Here is a 26171-nt window from a genome sequence, read left to right on the forward strand (position 1 = left end):
TTTGAGTCTTATAATTGCAAACGCAATTTTTTATTTTCCTATTCTTATCCTACTGATTGTAAGAAAAGAAAAATTAGTACGAAAAGGTTCAAGGGTTAAAGTAGGATTCAAGCTAAAGTGTGAGAGTATAAAGTGAAATTTACCCATTACACATTAGCAAGACACTAACTCAAAATGACATAAGACTATAATACAAAAAACTAAACGGGTAAGGTTAAAGTTAAAGTTAAAGGAATTTTGCACAAATACACTCAACACAACCCGTTAATCTATATTGGCCATTGTGCAAAGTACAAAACATGATTAGAGTTGGAGGCTGCAAAATTACCTGTAGTGTCTATGTTCTACCACATTGTTTCGACAATATACTTTAGAATTCAAATGTACTGATTCCTTGGAGTCATGGACTTGAGACCAGATCTAAAGATCCAATTTAGAGCACTTATCCATTGGATCAGCATTCTTCATTATCCAAGGGTGTTCCATTATCTTCTGAAGAGAGAGCCTTTTGGATGAATCCTTCACAAGAAGCTGCACAATTTTCAGGAAACACTTTAGAAAAGCAATTGAATCTTTCACTGCAACCATTGTTCCAGACTCACGTTACAATTACAAGATGCTGATAAACAAGCTTACCCGGCTAATGAGATCTTTAGCTTCTGCAGAAACTTGAGGGGTGGAAGGGAAGCTGAGGTCCACCTTCATAATCCTGTATTCAAATAAAAATAAAAAAATTATTATTTAATCCTCACATTAAATATTGTATATAATTACTATTCATTTATACAAATTAATATATAACAATTCTCATTTTAATTTTGAGATTTTTTCATAAGTTACTTCTCATCCTATATGCACACGTGTTCCTACAAAAGTTGGGCACACGCAGATAGTTTACATGTGCATGCTCTTGTTGAGATTTTACAAAAGAGAGATGTAGAGTTTTATGCAGCATATATATAGCAAAAATACAAAGAACCTTATGATCACTTTATTTTTGTATATTACCAGCAATTTTGGTTGTAACTCGCTCATATCCTCTTGTTGGATGTGAACACTAGCCGAAAAAAGCTCTAAGCAAATTAGGTTAATGTTGGAGCTGTTGCACTCCATCTCTGCTTGTACATTCACGTGGGAAGGAACAATTTTAGAAATAGAGTGACTACACACTTCTCAGTCACTCATAAACCAAGGTCTCTGTATTCCATTTTTACATAATATTTTGTTATCAAATTCATATGCTCAAGATTATGTGTCATTATTCTATTGTTCACAGTTTATTCATTTGGACTCTTATCATTAGTGTTGGTTTTTTGTAATTTGATTGTAGGAATTCTAACAAAAGTTACTTCATTATCTACCTGACAATATGATCAAAACCAGTGTTATTAAAGGCGATAGGCACACTAAGGCGCCAATGTCTCGTGAGGCCTAGACTCAAGGCACAGGCTTCGCTGAGGTGAGGCACACCTTGTACAGAAACAAATATATAATTTAATATAAATAAATAATTTAGGATTCAACATAAACAAAATGAAATGTTAAACATTTAGTGTTATTCGGAGATTAGGAATTAGGGCTAATTTCTTTTTCTATCATTGATTTGGGATTGAATGCCCAATGCATTGGCATCTGTAATAAGAGTAGAGATCTTCTGTAACTTCACCATATTAAATCAATGGTCAAATTTTAAACGAAACCAATTAAAGCAACAATAAAAAAAACCCTCAAGACACAAGCCTTGAACCTTATGCCTTGGACCAATCAGGCACCTTATCGAAGTCGCCTAACCTGGAACACTACAAGGCGCAAACCTTGAGTCTGGATGGGACTTGGGCCTAGGCGCACACCTAGGCACGCCTTTAATAGCACTGATCAAAACAAACCACACAAAGCAAAAAAGCAGAAATAAAAAATCTGCATACCTTCTGAATGTATCGGTTTGGCTCTCAGCCTCGAATGGAGGGACACCATACAGAAACTCATAGCACAGGATACCTAAAGTCCAATTATCAACTGCATAGTCGTGCGCTTTGTTCTCCACCATTTCTGGGGCTAGATAATCCAGAGTTCCACACATGGTGTGTCTCTTACTTGTGGATTGTACAGACCACCCAAAGTCTGCAATCTTTAGACGACCCTGCCATTGTAATGCAATAGTTGATCAATATAGAACATTAACTTTATTCTTTGTTCTGAACTAAAATCAACATGACTTTGTGTAACTGCGGATATGACAATTTAAAGTTTCAAGCACTTCAGCCAAATTACTCAACACACTAGGATGAGAGAATAATTTTAGCCTTGTATGCCAATATAATGAAAAGTGGATTGTAGAAATGATGCCTAAAACAGTTCTTTCTTACGTATGTGACAAATTCTGATTGAGTTAGATAAACAAGCCACTCAAAAAGCACATCCAAGCAAGGTTAAAAATCCATTTGAAGCGAAAGTTAGGGCTACTTTGGATTCAGTATATGACCATATTGAATACCACACAAAATCAGGTAGAAATAACTTTACAGTTCCAATCTGTCCATGAATATGCAAAAAATTGAAAAGAGTAGACCATATTGATAGGTCTAGAAAAACTTGGCTGAAGATTCTGAGCAAAACCTGAATTATCTTCAGAAAGGCCAAACAAATGAAAATGCAATTGGAAATATAGTCATCCTACGTGAAGCCACACATTAATTTTTTTGTACATTTTTTCTGCGTATGTAGCATTATTGGGGAATATTTCATTTTGGAATTGCATCAAGCTAGTTCAACAAACTAAAAACATACAATTCCAGTTTATGAAATTACAATGGGATTATAAAATATTTTGCAGAATACCTCATGATCAAGTAACAAATTCTCTGGCTTGATATCCCTATGAATCACATCCTTCTCGTGACAGTACGCCAAGGCTTGCGCAAGGCTCGCAATGTACTAAAATTTCCCAACAAAGAAATAAAAGTATAAAATTTCTACACCCAGAAACCTAAATATAAAAAAGAACAGAAATCAAAATGTAAGAAATAATGTATAGAGAAAGAGAGAGAGAATAAATTGTATGTATTATTGATTGATAGATTACAATTCCTATACAATCTATATATATAGAAGAAAATGTGGTAGTAGGTGTAGTGGAGGTGATAGTGGGTTAGGTGAAGTGGAGTGTGTGGTGAAGTGGAGGTAGGTGAAGTGGAGTGTGTAGTGGAGTAGGTGAAGGTAAAGATGGGAAATTCTAACAGCCCCCCGCAAACTCAAGGAGGAGAGAAACTAACCAACTTGAGTTTGGAGAGAGTAACAAAACAAGAAAATACATAAAAATAAAAAAGGATAGGAGACACTGTATGGTCGTGACAGACCATTGGTGAAGACACTGAATGGTGGTGTCATAACGTTGTAGAGGACACTGTATGGTGGTGTCATAACGGTGTAGAGGACACTGTATGGGAGTGTCATAACGTGGTAGAGGACACTGTATGGTGGTGTCAGACCGATGTAGAAGACAGTTTATGGGGTCATGTCGGACCGTTGTAGAAGACAGTTTATGGGGTCATGTCGGACCGTTGTAGAAGACAGTTTATGGGGTCATGTCGGACCGTTGTAGAAGACAGTTTATGGGGTCATGTCGGACCCATAAAGGAGCTAACCGGAATCAATGTCGGGACAGTTTACAGAGTCTTGTCGGACCCATAAAGGAGCTAACCGGAATCAATGTCGGGACAGTTTACAGAGTCTTGTCGGACCCATAAAGGAGCTAACCGGAATCAATGTCGGGACAGTTTACAGAGTCTTGTCGGACCCTTGTAAAGTTGCACCCTCAAAAGGTGTGCCCAATTTTGTCAAAAAAGGCGTGCCATCAAAAGGCGTGCCCAATTCATCAAAAGGCGTGCCATCAAAAGGCGTGTCCACTTTGTCAAAAGATGTGCCATGAAAAGGCGTGCCAGTTTGTCGGGCGGCAAGAGGCGCGCGATACGCGTGGCTGCCTCGGCTATTTAACCAAGACGAAGGCTGAGGCTGAGGCATACCATTCTGAAACCTCTGAAACCAACCCTTCGCTGAAAAAACTCTGCCTCTGCGGAGAGAGAAACTGTGGAACACTTTGTTGCCATTCTGTCACCAACCCTTCCGAACATTACCAGTCTGAAATTGCTATTTCGCTGAAACACTTAGCAACCCAAAAACATGGCCTCTTCTTCCCGTCCAGCTACCCAGAACATGGCCTCCTCTTCCCGTGGTCTGCTTACGCTCTTTCCAGAACTGAACGAGTCCACAAGAGAAATAACTGGTGCGGTGGCCAGTGAACCCCAACCAAACACTTCTGGGTTTGCTCCTTTGAACTTTCCGATGCGGTCGGTGGAGCAAAAAATGGCGGTGCAAACTGATATTGAGGCCAATCAGTATACTCTGAAGTTATGTGTGGAAACCATGACGGCGGTCACAAACTTGTCGCACCGGCTGCAGAGCAGGACAAATGAAGTGCAACAGTTAAACTCCCAGCTGGCTCTGCTCCAACGCATGTATAAGGATGCGCGAGCAGAGATAAGCGTGCTAAAGACGGAAAACAAGGAGCTGAAGCGGAAGGCCACCGTGATGTTCCGTTTTGGAGGTCCACCATATGCTGCAGTGGAGGAGTATGGGGGAGTGAACGTGCTCGGTGGACAAAGAAACACGGAGGCAACACCGGCAAGGGCCGTCCAAGACGGAGGCAAGAAGAAGAGACCAGCGGAATAGGCGAGAAGAAAAATCCCACTGTTCCGATTTGTGTTGGTTGTGTTTTGTTTTGTTTTGTGTTTTTTTATTTTTATTTTATTTTTATTTTATTTTATTTTTTTTATGGTGTAAAATGCTGATCGGGGTTGATCCCCGGCATGAAGAAATGACAAGTTTGTAAAATGTTGTTTTTTTTTTTTTTGTTTTTTTTTGTTTTTTTTTTTTTTGTTTTTGTTTTGGGAGTGTTTTGTTGAAAAAATAAAAATAAAATGAAAGAAAACAAGGGAGAAAGAAAATAGATAAAAAATATTTATAGATGGATTATATGAAAAACATCAGTGCGATTGTTTCAAAATAAAGTGGGGTATTTAAAAAAGAGGAAAAGTGATTTGGAAAAAATAAATAAAAATAAGTGATTTTTGAAATCAAATGGAGGAGAGAGAGGGACAAACCCATGTGATAAAGTGGAGAGAGAGTCGGTGAGTGGGGTGCAAAAGGTGAAGGAGAAATGATGGATTGAAAATGGTTTAGGTCAAAAGTGGACACTGTTAGTGGGGAACATGAGTGCATTGATTATTTGATATAATAATAATAATAATAAAAATAAAAAGTTAGAACAGTTGGAGAGAATGAGTGGAGTATGGTAAGGGTTTCATCCAAAGCCAAAATTCCTGCAGCGAATCACTTCGCAAATCCTAGCATGAGCTTTTTCTCTTTCCAGGCTTATTCATGAATTTCCTGGTGATTTCAAGAGCCTCTGGTGGCATTGTGGCAGAGAACACCCCAACCTGGATTTTGGGTGGCAGCAACTGAGAACACCCCAACCTGGATTTTGGGTGGCAGCAACTGGAAAATATCATAGATCTGATTTTTAAAAACCTCGTGACAGCATTTCATCAGCTTCATCCAAGACAAACATTTTGATGCAAACAGGGCGAAGTGATTGTCTCCGCAACATGTCAAACACACGACCAGGAGTACCAACAACAACATGAACCCCACTGGAGAGAATGCGCTGATCTTCGCGCACACTAGTCCCTCCAACACAAGCATGAACCTTCACACTTTGCTGGGCAAGTTCAAGAGTGGGTGGAAGAACCAAAGCTTGGCACTCAACTAAGCTATAATCTAGCTGCTGCAGAATTCCAGAGCAGAATGTTGCAGTGTTTCCAGTTCCAGACTGTCTCGTCATATGAGGTGAAGAATTCTTCTCCATCAGCCTCACACATGACTACAGTTGCACAAATCTTTGTTGATTTTATTAGCGGAATAGGTTGAGGTCCGGCGGGCGGCTAAGGTGAGGTTGCCGCCCGCCGGGGAAGCGAAAATACTAGGTTTTAAACCAGCTCTGATACCATGTAAGAAATAATGTATAGAGAAAGAGAGAGAGAATAAATTGTATGTATTATTGATTGATAGATTACAATTCCTATACAATCTATATATATAGAAGAAAATGTGGTAGTAGGTGTAGTGGAGGTGATAGTGGGTTAGGTGAAGTGGAGTGTGTGGTGAAGTGGAGGTAGGTGAAGTGGAGTGTGTAGTGGAGTAGGTGAAGGTAAAGATGGGAAATTCTAACACAAAAGACACAAAAAAGACTACTCTAATTTGAAAATTGAATAGAACAACTAAAAGCATACCAAACAAAATAACCCAAAACCCAAATTAAGCAATATCACAATTTAAGAGAAAATGGGAGAGAATACCAAATTTCACATATACATATGAATACATTGTTGGTGACTAAAACATGCAATCCGTCATTTTGGTCCAATTTTCAATTATGTCAATTTAGTCCCCAGTATGTTTAATTTGTGTTTAAATAGTCATTAACACCATTTTCATCCAAATTTTATAATAGGAGCATTTTTGTCTAAATTTTCAAGTATCTCAAATCCTTCAGCAAATTCAAATTTGATGAAAAATGGCTAAAAGTGTGCTCCAACCATTTCATTAAATCTATATCAAATCAAAGGAGAGAAATTATTTACAAATCAAGGATAAACCAAATCATTCACCAATTTCCCAATAGTTACATTTTTACTCAAATTTGATGAAATTTTAAAAAGAGTAAAGATTGGAGACGGTTTTCTTTCATCGGAAATGGTTAAAATAGACTTAAGAGACAAGTTTTAAAATTTTCAAAAACATCAATGATTGGAGTGCTCTATATCATATCAAGCTTTCAACGAAATTTTCAATCATATTTAAGAGCATCTCTAACCCAATCCTCTCACCAAGAAGATAAAAATAATTTTTTTTATTCAAAAAGTAAATATAGAGTATGTTACTATTCATTTAAACTCCAACCACAAACCTTCAAAACTCTTCATCCTCCCTTCATCAAAAAGTAATTTTTGTTCATTAACAAATATTTAATTTTAAAATTTTCGTAAAACATATTTAATATTATACTCATTTTAAAGGTATGATTTCACATTTTTTAATGATGTCAATTTTATAAAAATTAAATTTACATATTAAAAGTTATTTGTAATATAATAAAAATTATAGAATGAATAGTGTCATAGAGATGATCCTTCATTTTTCATACTCCCTTCAAATTTGAAGGATGAAACATCCATCCTCCCAAATGGAGGAGGATATAGAGGATGGGTTGGAGTGAATTTTTTCACAGAATCCTCTATATTTGAAGATATAGAGCCTCCATTAGAGATGCTCTAATAAAAATAAATAAAATAAGAGAGACCAAGTGTTGAAGATGCTCTAATGGATCAAATTCACGCAATTAAAATATAAGAGTCCAATATGAAAATCACTGTATACTTTGAGAACCAACATTATATGTGTGTGTGTATATATATATATAGAGAGAGAGAGGATTACAGTGGCGGCCTGTTTCTCGGTAAGATGACCTGTTTTTCGGAGCTCGCGATAGAGCTCACCGCGGTGAGCGTACTCCAAAATCAAGTAGATTCGTTCATCATCATGGAACCAACCGTAAAGCATGAGGACATTGGGATGGCGAAGACTGGTCTGGATCTCCATCTCTCTCCTCAGCTGGTGATGCAACCTGTACTTCTCTATCTGCTCCTTGAATATCACCTTCAATGCCACAATGTACTTGCTCTGCAACCACAATCAACATCACAATCCCAAATTCAAATCAACAAATCACAAAATCAGGCACGATGTAGATGTGTACCTTGAGTTCGCGAGCGAGGTAAACGCGGCCGAATTTGCCTTTGCCGAGGGGTTTTCCGATCTCGAAGTCTTGCAATGACCATTGTTTCTTCTGAGGGTTTTGATTTTGTCTTCGAGTTTGTGAATGCATTTTTTGTTAGGGAGGGATTGAAAGAGAATTGGGAATGGGAAAATTTCAGAGGATTTTGAATTCCAAACGGAGGGAAAGGTTTTGGGTGTGAAAAAAATGTGGGCCTTATAACTCGGTCTGCATTTCATGGAGCCCAAATTCTCTTCCTTTAAAATTGAATTAAGTTACACTAATCCCTGACTATTTATCAATATTAATTTACTCTTTATTTATGAATCAATATATTTTGACCCATTTAAGAGAAAGCTTCGTTTGGCAATTATGGTTGGGATTAAAAAAGTACAAAAGACAAAATAAGTTAATAAGACAAAATATCACATTTAAATCATAATCATTTTATTTTTATTCTCATAAAAATAAAAAAAACTAACACAAACAAACTTTTTAATCTCAAGTTAAAAACGTCTCAACTCAAAAAAGTCAATTAAAAAAGCCTTAGCCAATTTGCCCCATTTATGTTTGGTCATTTTCTCACTTTGTCTCTCAAAATTTGTTTTTTTCACTTTAACCCTTGATATTTTAATTTTTTTTTTCTAATTTACTCTAAAAACTAACCTATATCCAAAAAATCAAACAGAAAATGACATATTAATAGTCACGTGATATACAAATATTTTATTATATATAACTCACATTTCTGACGCAAACTCCAATCTCAATATAATATATTTTTTATGTTATGTAGTAATTAACGTTACATTTTTGTCTAATTTTAAACAAAAGTTAGTTTTAGAAGTAAATTGAAAAAAAATTGAAACATGAATGGCCAAAATAAGAAAATGGCCAAACATAAAGGGGCCAAAGTGTAATTTAGCTTCTATTAAATTATGAAAAGGTATTTTCTCTACAAATAAGTTTTTAAAAGTAATCAAACCAAACAAATTTTCTCAAAAAAATTTCTCAAAACTTGTAAACCAAACAAGTTTTCCAAACAAATCTCTCTCTCACACACATCAAATCAATCACTTTTTCCAAAACTCTCTCTCAAAATAATTTTCCAAAACATCTTTTGAAAAAAATCAAACCAAACAACTTTTCGTACTTTTTATCTCTAAAACACATCTCTCAAACACAAATCAAACATACCCATTACTTTCACCCTCTAAAACACCTTCAAAAAAATGGTATATATTTGTAGGAATTTTATAGTTGAAGTGTCAATATGGACAGATTTGTAGATGAAAAGATACAATAATATTTACTAATAGGTAAGAAAGTCATTGTGTAATTAACCCTTGAAATAATTCCTTTTCATTTTAGGGCTTTGATAACAAAAAAATGAACATTGCTTAAGGTTTAATTTTTAAAATCGGAAAAAGCGTGAGACCCCACCACCCCGTTATTTTTTCATTGCCTCAAATATTTTTTTATTTTTTTATTTTTTATCTTTGTAGGCTTGCTCTCACAGTAGGGCACGTGGAGGTGGGGGGTGCTGGGGTTAGAGCATTGCTGTTTTAAAATCATTGGACATTCTATTAAAAAAATTTACGAATAGAATAATTATCAATATTTAATTAATTTTAATTTTTTTTTTATCTATACTATTATAAAGTGAACAACTTTTATGGTGTCCTGAAGCTTTGTTTCTTATGCTGTCACGTGTCCACTTTCTTATTTAAAATTAAAAAAAAATTTAGATAAATGAGTGGAGGGGACTTGAACCTTAGACTTATAACAAATGAATAAGACTACCTCTTGACTAACACATAATATATAATAAATTTCTTATTTTATTTTTATTTATTTGAATAGCACATGCATTGTGTGTGACAACCACTAACATAAATAAAAGAAAACATGGTGACTTTCGCCATAAATGTATAGGTCACCTTGCATGTATTTTAGAAGCTATATTTTTATTACCAAAAAATACATAAAATGTATCACATTTTTTTACTACATACCAAAATATTTTATCTCACGCTCCATAGTCAAAGTGCAAAATTCAACAAATGTGGGACAATAATTTTGTATAATAGATACACCACCATAGCATATTATTTTCTCTCATATGTGAGACCTACAAAGATGGAGCTCACCATGTGTGGGACTCACACCATCAATGATTAAGATTCAAAGAGAGTTGTAAAAATCCCAAAAAAAGAAGTCTCAATTATTGTTGATGTAAAATTAAGAGGTACATTATCCTGATATATTCACGAAAAAACACTCTCATATCCAATGCACTTTAAATAACGTCATTTTCTTCTTTAATTATGACCAATTTTCTTTTTGAATTATAATATTATTTTAAAATATTTAATTATGACTCCTTTTTTTTTTTTTAGTTATGACTTATAAAATGTAAAATTATATAATTTTTTTCTATAATTATAAGATGCACAAATTACCTTCCTTTTTTTACTTTTTTTTGTTTTTAATTATGACTCGCATGTTTACCTGAGTCTTTCCCTATATTTGCTGCACAAATTACTTGTTTCCACCAACATCACTTGTAACAACATACAAGATACATTTATTTCCACTTGAACCAATCATATTTTCACTATTAACAAATGTAGAAGCTTCCCTAGTGTGTAGCATCAAAATGTTCCAAATCAATGTTTATACAAGGGAAGAGATTAAATTTAGGTCACAAATACAGGTTATAACGTCTCACATTTACATGTGTACATTTGAAGCCGATCCATTCTTCTTTTTCCTTTTACCCTTCACATTGTATCCTGTATTTGTTTTCCATGGCCAAATAATGTAAAGGTCGTATAGGCAGCTAATTAGAGCCAAACTCCCGGTTCCACTGTTCAAGCTCTTCCCACTTGCTTTTATGCAGGCTGGGTCTAATAACAGTTGTTGCCTTGTGAAAATCCTCGTACCTTAATGGCCTCACCTGGTATAGAAAAGAAATGAGTTCAAGAGAAAAGTCTGCAGTACTTCATTTGTTTATCAAAAGACAACATAGAAAATGATAATGACAATGCCAGCAACTGAGCCCCATATTTTTTGGGGAAAGAAAAAGAAAAGGAAAATAAATAAATAAACCCCAAGGTCTAACCCTTGTAACAAATAAAATCAGGGTTTTCAATTTTCTTCAATTTCAAACCAATTACAACCAATCCATCTGTATCAGTTACCTAATCTTAACAGAGAAGGGGCAATTTTGACAATTTACCCCCTTTATTGGAAGAGTTTTGCCACACCACAGAAGAAATTTTCTTGAAATAAATTCTAAGTGGCTTTGCTTCAAACATGTAGGAGGAAGAATTTGAAATCCTCACATCAAATTTCTGAATGCAGCTTAGTACGACAACGTTTTCACTAATTGCTTCAAACATGAAGAAGAAGAAGAAGAATACAACAATGTCAAATCCATTTCAGATTAGCTAAGGATTCTATCACTCAATCATCTTGGAAACATGCATAAAAGAACACACAAAATGACCGTCGTGCAGGACTTCTAACAATCTACTTTTGCATCCACCACACACTTGGATTACTTTCTTGTGAACTAGAACAAAAGTATAACAGTGACTCAAGAATGACGCATAAACTAGATGGCATTCATGAAATTGACAATTGCTAGCCAGGATACCTGATTTGCCTCGATGGTGAGAATGTTTGCACCAAGCTCCCTAATTGGCATCATTGCGGCTTCTTCACACAAGGCTTGCAGATCACTTCCAGAATATCCTATGCATTGAGAGAAGCCAAACAATAAGGTCAGTGAGTGTTGCTAGAAATACTATCCAATAATTGGCAATCAAGCCTCAATACTGCCAAGAGTCCCCCAAGTGGCTCGAGAACAGAGTTTGCTAGTGTCCAACCATTACATGTACAGAGCAACCGTGATATTGAAAATTGTCTTACCTTCTGTCTCTTCCACAAGTCTTTCTAGATCTCCAGCTGTTGCAAGAAACAAGAATTAAAGTTACTCCATTAAAAGTTGCATCTTTCTCAATAGCAATCAAAAGCATACACAGCCAGTGCATCCAAAAGACACCCTGCATAGCTCCTCTATTATTAAAAAGCACAAGATTACTCCCAAATAGAATTTTGTCACTTCCAGAAAAAATTTCACTCAAATGGTTAATTTGCATTATTTTCCCCGCCGTGGCAATATTATTTACATCAACAAGGTAATGATTAGCAAATGGTCAAATTCCTGGAAATCCATTACTTGGTACTTAGGACTCTGTTCACCATTGCAACCCATGCCAAATAAAGGAGAAAAACTCCTTATGCAAAAAGTGAATGTGAAAGGGGAGGGGAAAAAATCTGCACCAACAGAACCAAAGCACATATTTTCTTGTGCAATTTGGCATGGTTAAGTCCTAAGACAACAATTTTAAAAAAATGTGCAAATAAAAATAATAAATAGAAGTGAGAATAATAGAATGGGTGAAAAAAACAAGTTATCGATCACAAGGATTTATTGTTTCATTTCATATCCAAATATTCAAATTGGCAGAAGATAACAACTATTCAACCTTACCTAAACTTATCAGAGACATGCTAAGTATAAAAAAAATTCTGCTTGTAACCAAGAGAAATACATTGTTCTAAAAGAATGCCAATCTATGCTTGTCATAGTTAAAATACCTTCAATAGTTGTGCCCCCTGTTAAGGGGCAATCTACCATTTCGTTGAACTTTCTACAGGGTTTATTGTACAGTAGTCTTCTTCAAAACTTATTTAAAATGCTTTTTATGAGTTTAAATCATTTTTGAAACTGAAAGCTAAGGAAAAAACAAGAAAAGGCTAGGAAGCACGGACACAGATACGGGATACGGATACGATACGGATACGGCGATACGACAAAATTTGAAAAACTAGGATACGGGTACGGCGGAGATATGTTCGTAAAAAATATTATTTTAACAATTTTTAGTAATGCAGTATGCATAAAAATAAAACCTGAAGCAAAAGACAGCTTCATAAAGAAGAAAAATTCCTATAAAACTAAGACTCTTCAAGGTCAATAGCTTCAACTTGTTCGCCTTCATCAGTGAATATCACAAGACCTTAGCTAAAGCCAAAAAACCATTTTTAAATGAAAATTTCAACAAATATACTTTTTTAAGTCATCAATGATAGCCTAGGAAGCACGGATACGGATATGGTGATATGGGGATGTGGACATGGCGATATGTCAAAATTTAAAAAAGTATGATACGGGTGCAACGGGGATACATTCGTAAAAAAAAAAAAAAAAATTATAATTTTAACAATGTAATATGCATGAAAATAAAACTTAAAGTAAATTAATAAATAAAGAGAGGGATTCCTATTAACCTAAAAGTGCTCAAACATTCATAAAACATCCAAAACTAAAAGCAAAAGCAAATGCAAATGCAAATGCAAATGCAAATTAAACATCACCCTTACATGCCAACACCCAAAAAAGAATGAGAGCAGAGAGAAGAAACGTAAGAGAGTGAGAAAGCGAGAGAGAAGTGAGAGAGACCACAAGGATACATCAATTTGACAAATTCTATTACTTTAACTCTCACTATATTCCTCTTATCAAAGAACTAAACAAAATATTATAAGTAATATGTAACTTCGAGTATCCGATATTTCAAAATAAAGTATCCGATACTTCAAAATTAATAAAAAATTAATTAAGAAGTATTCGATACTTTTAAGAAGTATCCGATGCGTATCCGCAAGTATCCGAGGAGAATCGGTATCCGATAAGTATCCGATACGGATACGTCACCCTTTTTGAAGTATCCGTGCTTCATAGAGAAAAGGCAAATCTACAACTATGAAGCAAACTACAAATAACATCTGCCTGATGAAGGAAACTAAGTTACTCAACAACAAAATAGGATCATTCAGATCAAAATTATGTGAATGAAAATTCAGTTAATGAATTTGAGCATGGTCTTACCAGGCAAGGAAAAAGCTTGGCCTTTGAGTTTGTGTTTCAATAGAAGTCTCCTAACACGGGCATCCGGTAAAGGAATGTATATTCTCTTCACCTGGTTCAGGATTCCAAATCAATCTTTAGTACAACCAGAAATCAATTTCACATTTAAAAAAAATAAATAAATAAATAAATAAAACTAGTTGAATTTGTATCGTCCATATATTGAAGTTTCAACCCAAGATATAGACAAGAGTATTGTTCAGATGTTTGCCATGTCTTTCTTCCTTTTCTGTGTTTATTTTAGTAATTTTTACTATATGACCAAGCATAGAGATTCATAATGATAATTCAATAGAACCATCAGACAAGCAACAAGTGCTTAGCCATTTCTCAAGGCAAGGTAGTATGGGACTTGGAAAATTAATAATTAATGCCCAACTCATCCAGCCGGCTGATATAATTTGGAAGCAAAATCCAGACATCACAAACAGTCTTAATGCCTACAAAACGCTTTACCTCAATCCTGATAACAAAGCAATAGAAATTTGAGTTGGACCAAACCTAAGCATGCCTCATGGAATTAGCTCCTCCCACCATTCATCTCAAACACAACAATATACCCAAAATTTTCAACTCGTTCAGTTGGTACAAGGCTAAGGATTCCATTGGCTCTGGCATGATTTCCTAGGTTCTCATTATCTGAGTCCTTATCTAGGCAGTAGCACAATGTCCATGGCAATTTATGCATCTCACACTAGTTTCTACTTGCTAGTAGTCATTCAAAGAATGAAAGATGGTCCAGAAAAAGAAGAAAGTAAAATTTGCCTTTAAAAGAAAGGGCCTAATCAATGAATGTTAGATCCAAAGTTTCAAACACAAGACTCCAGTTACTTGCAACAATTACAATATTTTCATGAGATATTGCACAACCATATATCATTAAATTATTAATATCGATTAATAAGATACATTCCTTTCAGTAAAATCTATCACATATTCCTACTTAAAGCTCCTAAAACAATCGCAAAAAGTTCATGCGATAGGACACTAACCAATCTCCTAAGAACTGCATCATCCAATTCTTGTGGCTTATTAGTTGCACCTGCATTAACATAACAGAAGAGTTAACAAAGCGGAAGATGAGGGTAGAATACAACCGGGCATAATACATTGATTAACATTCACTAATATAAACCAGTGTCTGCTAGCTCCACCTCAGAAAACTATATGAAGGTTCTCTTCTCCTTAAATCCCAAAAATAAATTGACATAAAAAAAATTCACATGAATATGTCATCCATCCATCCCTCAAAAAGGCAATGTTGAAATCCATTGAGTGATCTTAGCGTTATGAGGTAACATTTATATCAATTGGTCATTAAATCCTCCACAATTAAGATTTCAGTATCAATTTGAAAGAATACTGCAAGTACAATAAAAAAGGTCATTCAATGGTAAGCACGTATGCTTCTTCCCATAATCCTTTCCATTCTATGAGCATTTGTAGACTAGAGAAATGCAGCCGAAGGACATGCACATTACTACCAATTCCCGTGTTTATTTGAATACGTACTCTTTTACTACTAACTACTAAGGTTCAATTGTTACGATTCCACAGGTAAGCAGATCAGGAAGCATTTTTAAACTCAAGTGGACAGTTCAAACCCAAATGCCTAAAACCTTCAGATAAGCCTGACAATACCAAGTCAGCTGAACGAACCTCTTGCGGCAGTTAGTCGTCCTCTTATAGAATCACATTATACTAAAAGACATGGCGCCTAAAATTTTCTAAGCGATACAAGTATAGATAAAGAAATAGCATAAAATAGTTTACAACTTTATATGACTGATCCCGAATAGACAATTTTGGGATAAATACGACATTACCTATGACGATTACTAGATCATCGGAATTTGAGGTCACCCCATCAAACTGAACTAGAAATTCCGACTTTAACCTTCTGCTTGCATCATGCTCATTTGCCATCCTTGTTGACATGATGCTATCAATCTGTTAACAATATGAACAAGAAAAAATTCATTTGTGAATATTGTGACGCACAAGGATGAGAAATAATCAGGCAAAGTCTAGAAACAGATACCAACAATTGTAAGAAAACAAAGTACACTACCATGCCTCTTGTGCTTGTGGGAAGTTTGGAGAGGCAGCAGAAGAAAGCCAAAATGGTAAAATTGGTCTAGATTGCAAGTACATGCAGTATTCACATAGTTAAACACAGTCATATAGCAGACATCATATGATTATTAATTATTCACCACTCAAGACATTCAGCCATAGCCAACTAGCACTAATCAATAGGATTCCAACCTCCAGTCCACAAAAATTCTCAAATTTGAACCTTTCTGAATATGGCTACCTATTCAGGGCCCCTAAAATTTTCAGAGATGTTTATAGGACAAATTAGTTAGGTTCGTCAAGAACAATGCTTACCTTCTATTTTTGTTGAATAAGCAAGATTTGGTGTTTATCAACTCACAATAAACATTCTTTTCTCCAAATAAGTTCCATTTCCAAATGGAGACAGGATTATTATACACATGATGTATACCAAGCACTGGCACGAAAGCCTTGCCAACTACGTCTACGTTAATTACTAGCTAACCAAAAAAAGAGTGGTGGCCAGTGGAAGTACTTACTAGCGTGAAAGCCTTGCCAATTATGTCTAAGTTAATTACTAGCTAACCTAACAAGAGAAGTACTTACTTAGCCAACCAAGCCTATCAGTAATAGATAGATGGGTAGAGAACTAACTAAGCCATATTTTCCAAGTAGAATGAATGTATGCGGATTGCATGGTGGCTTCCATCATTGGGGACCATGGAAAGTTAATAATTTTGGTTGATTCCTCTTTGGTCTTTTGTGGAAGCAAAGGTAAAGCAACCACATCTCTTCTTTTTTTTTTTCTTTTTTTTTTTTGGGTTAAGTAAATATTTCATTTAGCAAAAGGTAAGGCAACAGCTTAGGTTGGTCAACCTCAGAATGAGTAGTTGCAAGCTTTAATTGAAGTAGGGCCAGGCCCTCATAGAGTGTTAGAAAGCGTCAGTTCTCATAGCAAGGCTTAGACTGATGAGGATAGGGGACAGCCCCCAAATTCTCAACCCTGTCATGCACAGGTGGGTTGTTTTCTAGATCTAAGTATAACCATGAGGGAACCAACCATGGACAGTTTATTAGTCACCATGAAGCCTCTAGTTAAGAAGTGATGAGAATCAATGTAGGCCATTTTGAGTACCATAAAACGGATGAAATGATTTGAAGCTAATCAAGTCTTTTGAACTATGCTTCGTTCTTGCCCATGAAAGATAAGGTCTACTTCTACATACAACCGAGAGCATATACGACACAGAACTAGCACATAAAACAGCAAATCAAGGGCACTGGTGAATCCTCACAACTATTCTGCACAGAGAGTAGCTTACTTCATCCATGAAAATTACAGATGGCTGCCTGGATACAGCAACCATAAAGAGTGCCCGAACAAGCTTTTCACCTTCCCCTACCTATTTCAAAATGAAGTCAATAACAGCTTCAATTGTGAAAGGAAATACAAAATGAAAACCTCTAACAGTGCAAATTTAATATGGAAACTAAGACAGAGCCATACCCACTTTGATGTTAGGGAAGAAGCAGAAACATTGAAAAATGTTGCCTCTGACTCTGAAGATACCGCTTTGGCAAGCATGGTCTTCCCAGTTCCAGGTGGACCAAAAAGTAGCAAACCTGAACAACAAATGCAAGTTTTTTTCATAAAGAAACTGTTTAAGTGAAACAGCATCGAATATTTGAAGGTAAAGGCTTCCAAGCAAGGTTTCAAAAAGCGGTGTTAGCGGCCGTTACGTAACAATTGCGGTGGTAGGCGTTACCCGTTACGCCCGCTTTTGTGATGTGACGGAAATGCACATGTGTAACGACCATTTTGGTGTTACGTAACAGCCCATAACGGTTTGTTACACACCTTTATAATATTCTAAATAGTTTTTTCAAAAAAAAAAAAAAAAAATCTTATAAAAAACGGACGAATAATCAAGTGATCCAAGTCAAAAGAAAAAACCTTGTATGGATTTTTTTTCTTTATAACTTTTTTTTTTTTAATTTTTATTTCATTACGTTAGCATGTAAAATAAAATAAACAATGATTGTATTTATTTTTATAATCATTTCATTTAATATTTAATTGTAAATATTTTTTATTTTGTTACTGTAATGTGTTGTCTAAAAAATGTCTTTTAAAAAAAATCAAATAGCTCAAAAATAATTTTTATGGCACAATGTTTATTTTTATAATCATTTCATTTAATACTTCATTATAAATAATTTTACTTAGTTAGTTGTAAAGTGTTGTCTAAAAAAATGTATTTTAAAAAAAAAATCATTAGCTCAAAAATAATTTTTGTTTATAGCATAATTTTTATTTTTATAATCATTTTATTTAATAATTGTAAATATTTTTTATTTAATTAGTTCAAGTATTGGTCAAAAATAATTTTTTAGAGATTTAAAATTAATTATTCTTAAAGTCATTAACTATTAAAATAAAATGTAAAAAGCTCATTTTATAATGATTTAAAAATATGAAATATATTGGATCATACTTAAAAACGAACAAAAATTGATTAAAATCTATTTTCAACCCTAATAAATGTGATTCTGAAAAATATATATATATATATATATGCATATCCGTAAAAATTTTTCAAATTGTGCGAAAAATTAAAAAATTCACGATTCTGGTTACCGCAACTGTTATGCTACGACCTTTACACCCTCCAACCGCAACCGCTTTTCAAAGCCTTGCTTCCAAGACATTACCTCTAGCAGGCCGTCGAAGACCAGTAAACAGGTCTCTTCTTTTAGTAGGGAGGATTACCATCTCCAATAAAGCTTGTTTTGCCTTTTCAAGGCCAGCTGCAAACAAACTTCGAGAAGTAAAACTATAGCCTCTTAAAGTAGAAATGACAAGCAAAAGAAACTGAAAAAATAATAAGAAAGAAAGTATGCTGTAGTTTCTAACCAATATCTTCCCATTTAACAGAAGGACTCCTGTCAACAATGACAGAATTTATCATTTCAACCAATTTTGCATCAACACCAGAACCAGATTCTTGTACAGGTTTTGAGCTTACGACTTTATCGGTCTGATTTCTCACAACTGAACCATATCTAGGTAAGCTAGTAGACTTTTGGATTGCACCTTTTCTAGCATTAGATGTCCTCGATGAAACTGCTGCACTTTGTGCATGAGTAGAGGTGTTCTGCAGAGAATATTTAAGACAATGTTCTAGCCTTCCAGGAATGGACGTTAACAACATTGTTAAATCATTCAGAAACTACAAACATGGAAAAAAGTAGGAAATGAACTTGCTAATGTACCAGACTAAGCACGGGAGGATGCTCACACCTTCCTTTTGCGTGTTCCCCCCAACAATAGTTTATCTTAGCAACTTAAATTAGCATTTAAATTTTAAATAAGTAATAAAAAAGTCGAAGTTAGGCTTCAGTGGAAACTCATAAACCCTTATTTGGCTAGAATAAGTAACTTGAGATAAAGAAAAAGTCCTCTAGAAGTATTGCGGACAGACAGCATGCACTGCTAACCTGTTAATTGACTATTCATTTCCATGCTCTTTCAATGCTCAAGAAGAGGATATCAAATTTTCTTTGAACACTTTTTTTACAAATAGATATCCTAATTATATATCATCAGCTGATATGAAGTCTACACGTGTATAGAGTTAGACAGTGTACAGTGTCTACCTATGTATCTATTTACTTGTTATTGTTGAATTGTCTTTTTCCTAGGAGAATCCTCATCTAAACTGAACAAGCTTAATCCTAATTGCTAGGGGGAAGGAGAGCTACCACAACTATTCGATGACAAACAGGTTTGATAAAACCAACCAATAATTCATATTTTGGACTTAAAGAAACCATAATACATACACCATGGTCAAGCCAATCCATACCTTCGATGTGGTAATGCCACCTGGAGGATAAAAGAGAGAAAGAGGACGTGAACAAAAACGAAACAGAACAAATGTCAGCAGTTTCCCAAGATCAATGCCAGACTATGAAAACAATAATGTTGGTTAAGTTGTGAAGAATATTATATGTGAACCTGTTCGGCGACTTAGAGTTTGAAGTCTCTCTGAAACTTGGCCCTGCCACTTTGATATCTTTTGGCGATAAGTTTTCACCTTCTCATGTTCACTGTTCACAAAAAAACATAAAGTTGAAGGGGAAAGATACAACAAAACTACCTTTATGCACCATTTGGTTGGATAAGAAAAGACAACGTGAGCACTGAAAAAGTTTGACCACAGTCGATCGAGAACTTAAGGTGCCAAGCGCTAGACACTGGAATTTGGCAAACAAAAATCAATGCTAACCAAGTCACAACTGTGCTTGGTCACTCAAGCGCACAATAGAGCTCGATCGCTTCTAAATGAGCTCAATTGCAACTCCACTAGGGGACTCAAGCCCTTCACTAGAGATGGCCTTTGCAAATCTAAAAAAAACTCAAAAATTTTGAAAATTTTGCAATAATAAGTCCAGTGCAAGCCCCATCATTCTCAAAATAGATTCGATAAAAGCATTTAGGACGATATGTGACATGGGTGCAATCAACATGAAATATACACATAATTACAACTCTACGAGGATGACAAAGCGGAGGCCTCTGATGCCTTTAATAGCCAAGTGAGGTCTTCAACAATCACACTCTCAGCCCTGTGTCTAAACTACCCAGCCCCATTACAACATAATCCCAATACCAGTTTTGTCAAGTGGAAAAAGCCAACAACTTACATCCTATCTCAATAATCAATCTCTGCACCGGCGAAAAAACGAATGGAATATAGCAGTTACGAAAAAATCAAAAAAGTCAGAGTGGCTCCATGAGCAGATCAATTGCCCAACCACATACTTTAAATCAGCTCCAGCTTAAACTATCTACTTCTAAGTTACTAGAAATTTGATAAAGAGCTTCTTCATCCAATGAAGGGAATGTTTACAACATGTTATGTGTTTAGACAGTAAACTTGCATACATCTTTTTTGTTATTATTATATAAAGCACACAACTCCCTTGGCAAAATACATCAAATATTTTTTCTTGCCCAAATTATCTCTATGTAACTGCTCAAGTTTTTATTTCAAGTTTTGATAGTTCAACTTGTTTTTCTTCCATGTACATTGAGTTTAATCATCTTTCATTTCTACAAGGGCATTACCTAGCCTTTCTAGTCTATACTATTATAGAAAGCAAAGGTTCATGCCACCTGGCACATGGGTTTCTCTATTAAAAACAAAAAAAAGTTACATAGCAAATGGGACACTTACGTGTAGGTCCTAATAAATAAATTTATTGTTCAATAAATCCTATGATAATTAATGATATTTTTTATTAAACACTATTAAAAAAACATTACTAATTGTTAATTTTTAACAACAGTTTGAAAATTATCACAAAAAATATCACTAATTATAAGTTTTATTGACAGTTTGAAAAATTCGTCACAAAAAAAGTCACTAATTATAAGTTTTAGCGACAATTTATAAAAAATTATGACAAAAAAAAGTCACTAATTGTTAATTTTTAGCAACATATGCAAAAAAAAGCGTCACAAAAAAATTAACTCTAGTGATGATTTTAATAAAACTTATTTTCGATAGGACTTGATAATTAAATCCAACTATTAGGAACTATTTATAGTTTACCTTAATTTTTATTTATCATTTATTTTATGTTTTCCTTATTTGAATTGCACAACACTACTATATATATATATATATATATATACATACATACATATAGACACATAAATATGAACATATGTAGTGAAAAAATGATTCAGTCAAGCACAATACTTGATACCTAGAGCTGATGTATGAGGGGACAGGTGTTGAAGTGGCCTCCATTAATATTCGCTGAGCATTCTGGTAATGCACAATCGCATCATCAACCAAACCCCACTCTTCAGCTCGAACAGCCTTATCGATCTCTTCTTTAGACAAATCAAAGTAGCCTTTGAGCTTATACGCAGTTCGCTCGTTCGGAGCCCCAGCAACACCTTCCATTGCGGAGCTAGGGTTTTGCTGAGTCTCATACGAAGATGATGCTGAAGAAGGAGAAGAAGAACCAGAAAGAATTGAGTTCAAGGAATCGACAAGGCTTTTGAGGAAACTCATGTCTGAGAAGTGGATTCAAACAATGAATTAGTCAATTGCGAAAGAGAAAAGAGAGATTGATGAGAGTGTTGTGCAAGTGATTTAGCTTACAATTTTTTGAGAGATCGCGAAGAAATTCATGTCTGGATTGCTTGAATTTCAAGCCTGGCTATAGATTGAGAAACAAATGATCGAAGTTTGAACTTTTGAAGGTGTTTAATCGAAAATTTGAGATACGGAAGGGGTTGACAGAGAAATTTGTTTCTAATTACAAGTTTCCGACGCATCACTATAATACATAGGCCGGGCCGGGTCGGATCAGCCCAAGAAAATGTTTTCATATTCAACTTGAAAGCGGCTGTCATTCTATTTAGCCTATTTAGGGTTTGATTGGGAAGTTATTATTTAATTAAAATATAAAGTGAAAAAAATTAATGTGATTGGATAATGAGTTTAATTCTTTTTATGATGAACGTGCAAAAAAAAAAATAGAGAAATTTGTTTTGAATTACAAGTTTTCAACACATCACTATGTATTATAGGCCGGGCCGAGTTGAATCAGTCGGAGAAAATATTTTCATATCTGACTTGAAAGATCGTTGTCATTCTATTTATGCTGTGTTTGGTTGGGGAATTTGGAGAGGGATTTGGAAAGGGAAATGGAAAAGGTAGGTGAAATGTGAATAAAACATGCCTATATTTCACCTAGTTTCACACATCTTTTCCTTTTCTCTTTCCAAATCTCAACTCAAATCCCCCAACCAAACACGGCTTAGGGTTTGATTGGAAAGTTATTTTTTAATTAAAATATAAAATGGAAAAAATTAATGTGATTGGATAATGAGTTTAATTCTTTTTATGACAAATGTGCAAAAATAAATAGGGAGGATAGGTAGGATTTTTTTATGGATTTTTATTAATAAATCGTATTTAGAATGAAAGAATTTTTTAACTCTCTTAATCTTATGTATTTATATTTTTATTTCATAAAATCATTTTTCTTGATTTATACTATTTTCTTAAACTCTTATGCCCTTATATTTAATATTAATATTTAATATTTGGTGTAGGAGAGAGAAGAGAAAGGACCATGACATAGAAAATTTCATACACAAATTAAATAATATTGATGTTATTATTTTATATTATTATATGATGTGAATATATTTTTAATTGACAATACATTAAAAATAATGTGAACATTCTCTCTCATCTGATGTGAACGTTCACAACACCTTTCTAAAAAATTATCCTTCGTCTAATGTAATGATGTGAACATTCACAACATGTGAACCATCTTATTTTGACACCAAATTAAAAATAACATTCATCATATTTTAATTGATAATACATTCTTATTCACAACATATAGTGATGTGAACGTTCACATTCGTTTGTTTTAGTATGAATATTCACATCATGTAATTGACAACACAATGACAAAAATTCATTTTAAATTAATGTGAATATTCATTTTAATTACAGGATGTGATATTCACATCATGTAATTGACAACACAATAATAAAAATTCATTTCAAATTAATATGAATATAATGACAGTCAACATCCTGATGCATGGGAACTACCAAAACATAATGATAATAAACATTAAATATCAACATTAATAAGGGGCATGAGAGATTGGGGGTGTTTTGGTCTTTTTACCTCAAATAGGTCCTAATGGAATAGTAAAAAAGAATATGGGTTTGATGGAATAAAACTCTTAGAAAGAAAATTTACTAAAAAAAACTCCCATTTTTTTATTTTTTTACTATTTTTTCATATTCCCAAATTACAATCTTAATTTATTGGCACTAATTTGTTCCTTATGCCCATTTGACTTTAAGTCTAAAAAATTTGTAAGCATAATTACACATTTTACTTTACTTCAAATACGATCATTTCTTTATCTTTATTATACATCATTATACTAATATATTTTTACAAAAAATATACTCACTGAAAAAATTAAAATTTTAAAAGTATTAACTATGTATAATAAGAATAAAAAATAAAATATATTTAGAATAAAATATAGTAAGAATAGTGGCTCCCTAATTATAAGGACTATTATTTGGTCATAATGATTGTGACCTTGAAATTTTTACCTCGCTTAAGTCCTTTTTGGACGAAATGGCCACTCTGAATTAGGAATGACAACGGGGCGGGTCGGGGCCGGGGATCCCACTCCCCGTCCCCGATCCCCGATGGCCAAAACTTCCCCAGCCCCTATCCCCGACGGGGAACCTATCACGGTCCCCATCCCCGCCCCCAACGGGGATCGGGTTTCCCCGACCCCAAAAGTTTCCCGATCCAAATCTGTTTCAATATTCAACACCATCAACATCATCAGCAACATGCTCAAAAAATTATACACAAATACATGCATACATACACACACACATACATACATACATACATACTCACATGTATACATTCACACAGAGCACACACATACATCATACATACACACAAAGACACACACATACATATATACACACATAGAGAGGACGACGGAGGAGATCGGCTGATCGGCGGCGACAACGGAGGAGATCAACACAGATCTGAGATTTCTGTGTGACTGCGGAGTTGACGGAGGGCAGCGATGGAGGTGGAGCGAACGGCGGAGTCGACGGAGGTGGAGCGGCGCTACGGCGGTGCGAGGTGAACAACCACTCCAGCGTCGCGGACAGTGACGGCTGCGCTGAAGAGGCGGAGATGAGAGGTGCGACAGTGAAAGAGAGGAGATGAGAGGAGAGATGCGAGAGTGAGAGGGTGTAGAGGAAAGAGAGAGAGTGAGAGAGAGACAAAACATAATAGTTACATGTTATATATTAAGGGGCATATATAGTAACTTTGATTCGGGGGGCTAACGGGGACGGGGACGGGGACGGGGTCGAGGCCGAGGTCGGCCCGGGGCCGGGGATGAAAAACATATCACCATCCTCGGCCCGAAATCATCGGGGATTTATTTTTAAGTACCATCCTCTGCCCGTAGGGGATATTTTTCGGGAAAAAAACAGCTCTAATTGGGGTCGGGGGGTCGGGTCCCCGTTGGGCCGGTTTCAAATTGTCATCCCTAGTCTGAATAAAACTTAGGCAAGGTTTAAACCTAATGTTTAAAATCTTATTTGTTGGCTGCAAGAGTTGATTCATCGGCTTACTCACCAATCCAATCGGCAAGCTCAACAAAAATTATGAAAAAAAATAAATCATAAATTGCACGCAGTTGGGTAAATCTCGCGGGCCAACTTGGTGGCCCTTTTTGCAAGCTCATCCAGGTTAAGTGAAACTTTCAACAAAATTAAAAATAAAGAAAATCCTTCATAAATTCATATTTTTAACCGTATAAGTCATTGAGGAGACGAGGTGGTTATTTTGAGGACATAAAGACCAATTTATTAAATTTGTTGGTGAAAAGGTCATGGGGGGTTTTCCCAAATTAAGTCAAAAATAGCAACTTATTTTCCAAACTAGGTCTAGTTTGGACGGAATTCCCAAATTAAGCTAAAACGCTATTACAAACCACGCTTTCACCGTTTTTGTGACTCTCTCACGAAAAATTTGTAAAATCGTAAAAGCGTGGTTACAAACCACACGTTTAAGGAAATTTGATTTATACATAAATCGTTGTTAGGAATCACGCTTTTAAGTAATATTTGTTTTTTTCAAAAAACGTGGTTGCGAACCACACTTTTACTGTTGCTATAAGTGTTATTAGGCCACAATGTAAAAACGTGTTTTCAAAACATGTTTTCAATAAAAAAAGCAAACCCAGCACTCACACTCTTCTTTCTCACACTCACTCACTCTCTCTCTCTTTCTCTGTGACACACACACCCACAATACTCACACACTCACATCAAACATATATAATTTTTAATATATATAAATTTTATTTTATAAAATTGAGACCAATATTATATATATATAATAATTTATTATAGCAAATAATAATCAACTATATAAAATGATTACTTTTTTACTTTAATTCTTAAAATTTATTTATTTTTATTTAGGTAAATTACACTGACACCCCCCTGAGGTTTATATTTTATTGTACGGGAAAGAAATAAATCTTCTCGTATAATCCTGTTGATCAAGTCTGCGCTCCTCTGTACGTCGTCGCTTTACTCCCTGAAAACACAAACG

The 26171-nt window shown here is 34.8% G+C and overlaps 2 protein-coding genes across 4 annotated transcripts; both read right to left on the reverse strand.

Moving 5' to 3' along the window:
• Window positions 1-222: 222 nt before the first annotated feature.
• On the reverse strand, window positions 223-8158 carry AUR3 (ataurora3). 2 transcript variants are annotated; one of them, XR_014362367.1, is made up of 7 exons: window positions 7874-8152; window positions 7555-7797; window positions 2839-2934; window positions 1926-2140; window positions 1362-1470; window positions 637-709; window positions 469-531 (listed from the first exon to the last, which is right to left on the reverse strand). XR_014362367.1 is itself a non-coding variant. In XM_082916630.1 (6 exons), exons 1-6 carry the CDS (start codon window positions 8000-8002, stop codon window positions 421-423), a joined length of 867 nt encoding a protein of 288 aa, XP_082772756.1. In that variant the 5' UTR covers window positions 8003-8158; the 3' UTR covers window positions 223-420. The 2 variants fall into 2 exon arrangements, 1 of the variants encoding a protein (XP_082772756.1); XM_082916630.1 differs by lacking the exon at window positions 1362-1470 and having other exon boundaries at window positions 223-531; window positions 7874-8158.
• A 2297-nt stretch (window positions 8159-10455) lies between these two features.
• LOC114314805 (AAA-type ATPase family protein) lies at window positions 10456-22314 on the reverse strand. Of its 2 annotated transcripts, none has more exons than XM_028261294.2 (14): window positions 22130-22314; window positions 21726-22041; window positions 19969-20060; window positions 19817-19836; window positions 18865-19105; window positions 18663-18758; window positions 17458-17573; window positions 17273-17353; window positions 15719-15842; window positions 14885-14934; window positions 13854-13944; window positions 11828-11863; window positions 11553-11650; window positions 10456-10850 (listed from the first exon to the last, which is right to left on the reverse strand). In XM_028261294.2, the coding sequence occupies exons 2-14, from the start codon at window positions 22037-22039 to the stop codon at window positions 10734-10736; spliced, it is 1476 nt and encodes a 491-aa protein (XP_028117095.2). In that variant the 5' UTR covers window positions 22040-22041; window positions 22130-22314; the 3' UTR covers window positions 10456-10733. The 2 variants fall into 2 exon arrangements, with proteins under 2 accessions (XP_028117095.2, XP_028117096.2); XM_028261295.2 differs by having other exon boundaries at window positions 21726-21969; window positions 22130-22288.
• Window positions 22315-26171: the final 3857 nt, after the last annotated feature.

This window comes from Camellia sinensis, chromosome 2, assembly GCF_055761805.1.
Source record: "Camellia sinensis isolate YWXY chromosome 2, ASM5576180v1, whole genome shotgun sequence".
NCBI lineage: Eukaryota > Viridiplantae > Streptophyta > Magnoliopsida > Ericales > Theaceae > Camellia > Camellia sinensis.

Excerpts from the sequence above, each read along its gene's own strand:
- LOC114314805 (XM_028261294.2), bottom strand. The coding sequence starts at position 22,039 with ATGAGTTTCCTCAAAAGCCTTGTCGATTCCTTGAACTCAATTCTTTCT. Across the intron at positions 11,651-11,827 it reads ACTTGTGGAAGAGACAGAAG|GATATTCTGGAAGTGATCTG; the intron begins GTAAGACAATTT and ends CTCAATGCATAG. Across the intron at positions 10,851-11,552 it reads TCACCATCGAGGCAAATCAG|GTGAGGCCATTAAGGTACGA; the intron begins GTATCCTGGCTA and ends TTTCTATACCAG.
- AUR3 (XM_082916630.1), bottom strand. The coding sequence starts at position 8,002 with ATGCATTCACAAACTCGAAGACAAAATCAAAACCCTCAGAAGAAACAA. Across the intron at positions 7,798-7,873 it reads ACCTCGCTCGCGAACTCAAG|AGCAAGTACATTGTGGCATT; the intron begins GTACACATCTAC and ends TTGTGGTTGCAG. Across the intron at positions 532-636 it reads CTAAAGATCTCATTAGCCGG|CTTCTTGTGAAGGATTCATC; the intron begins GTAAGCTTGTTT and ends AAAATTGTGCAG.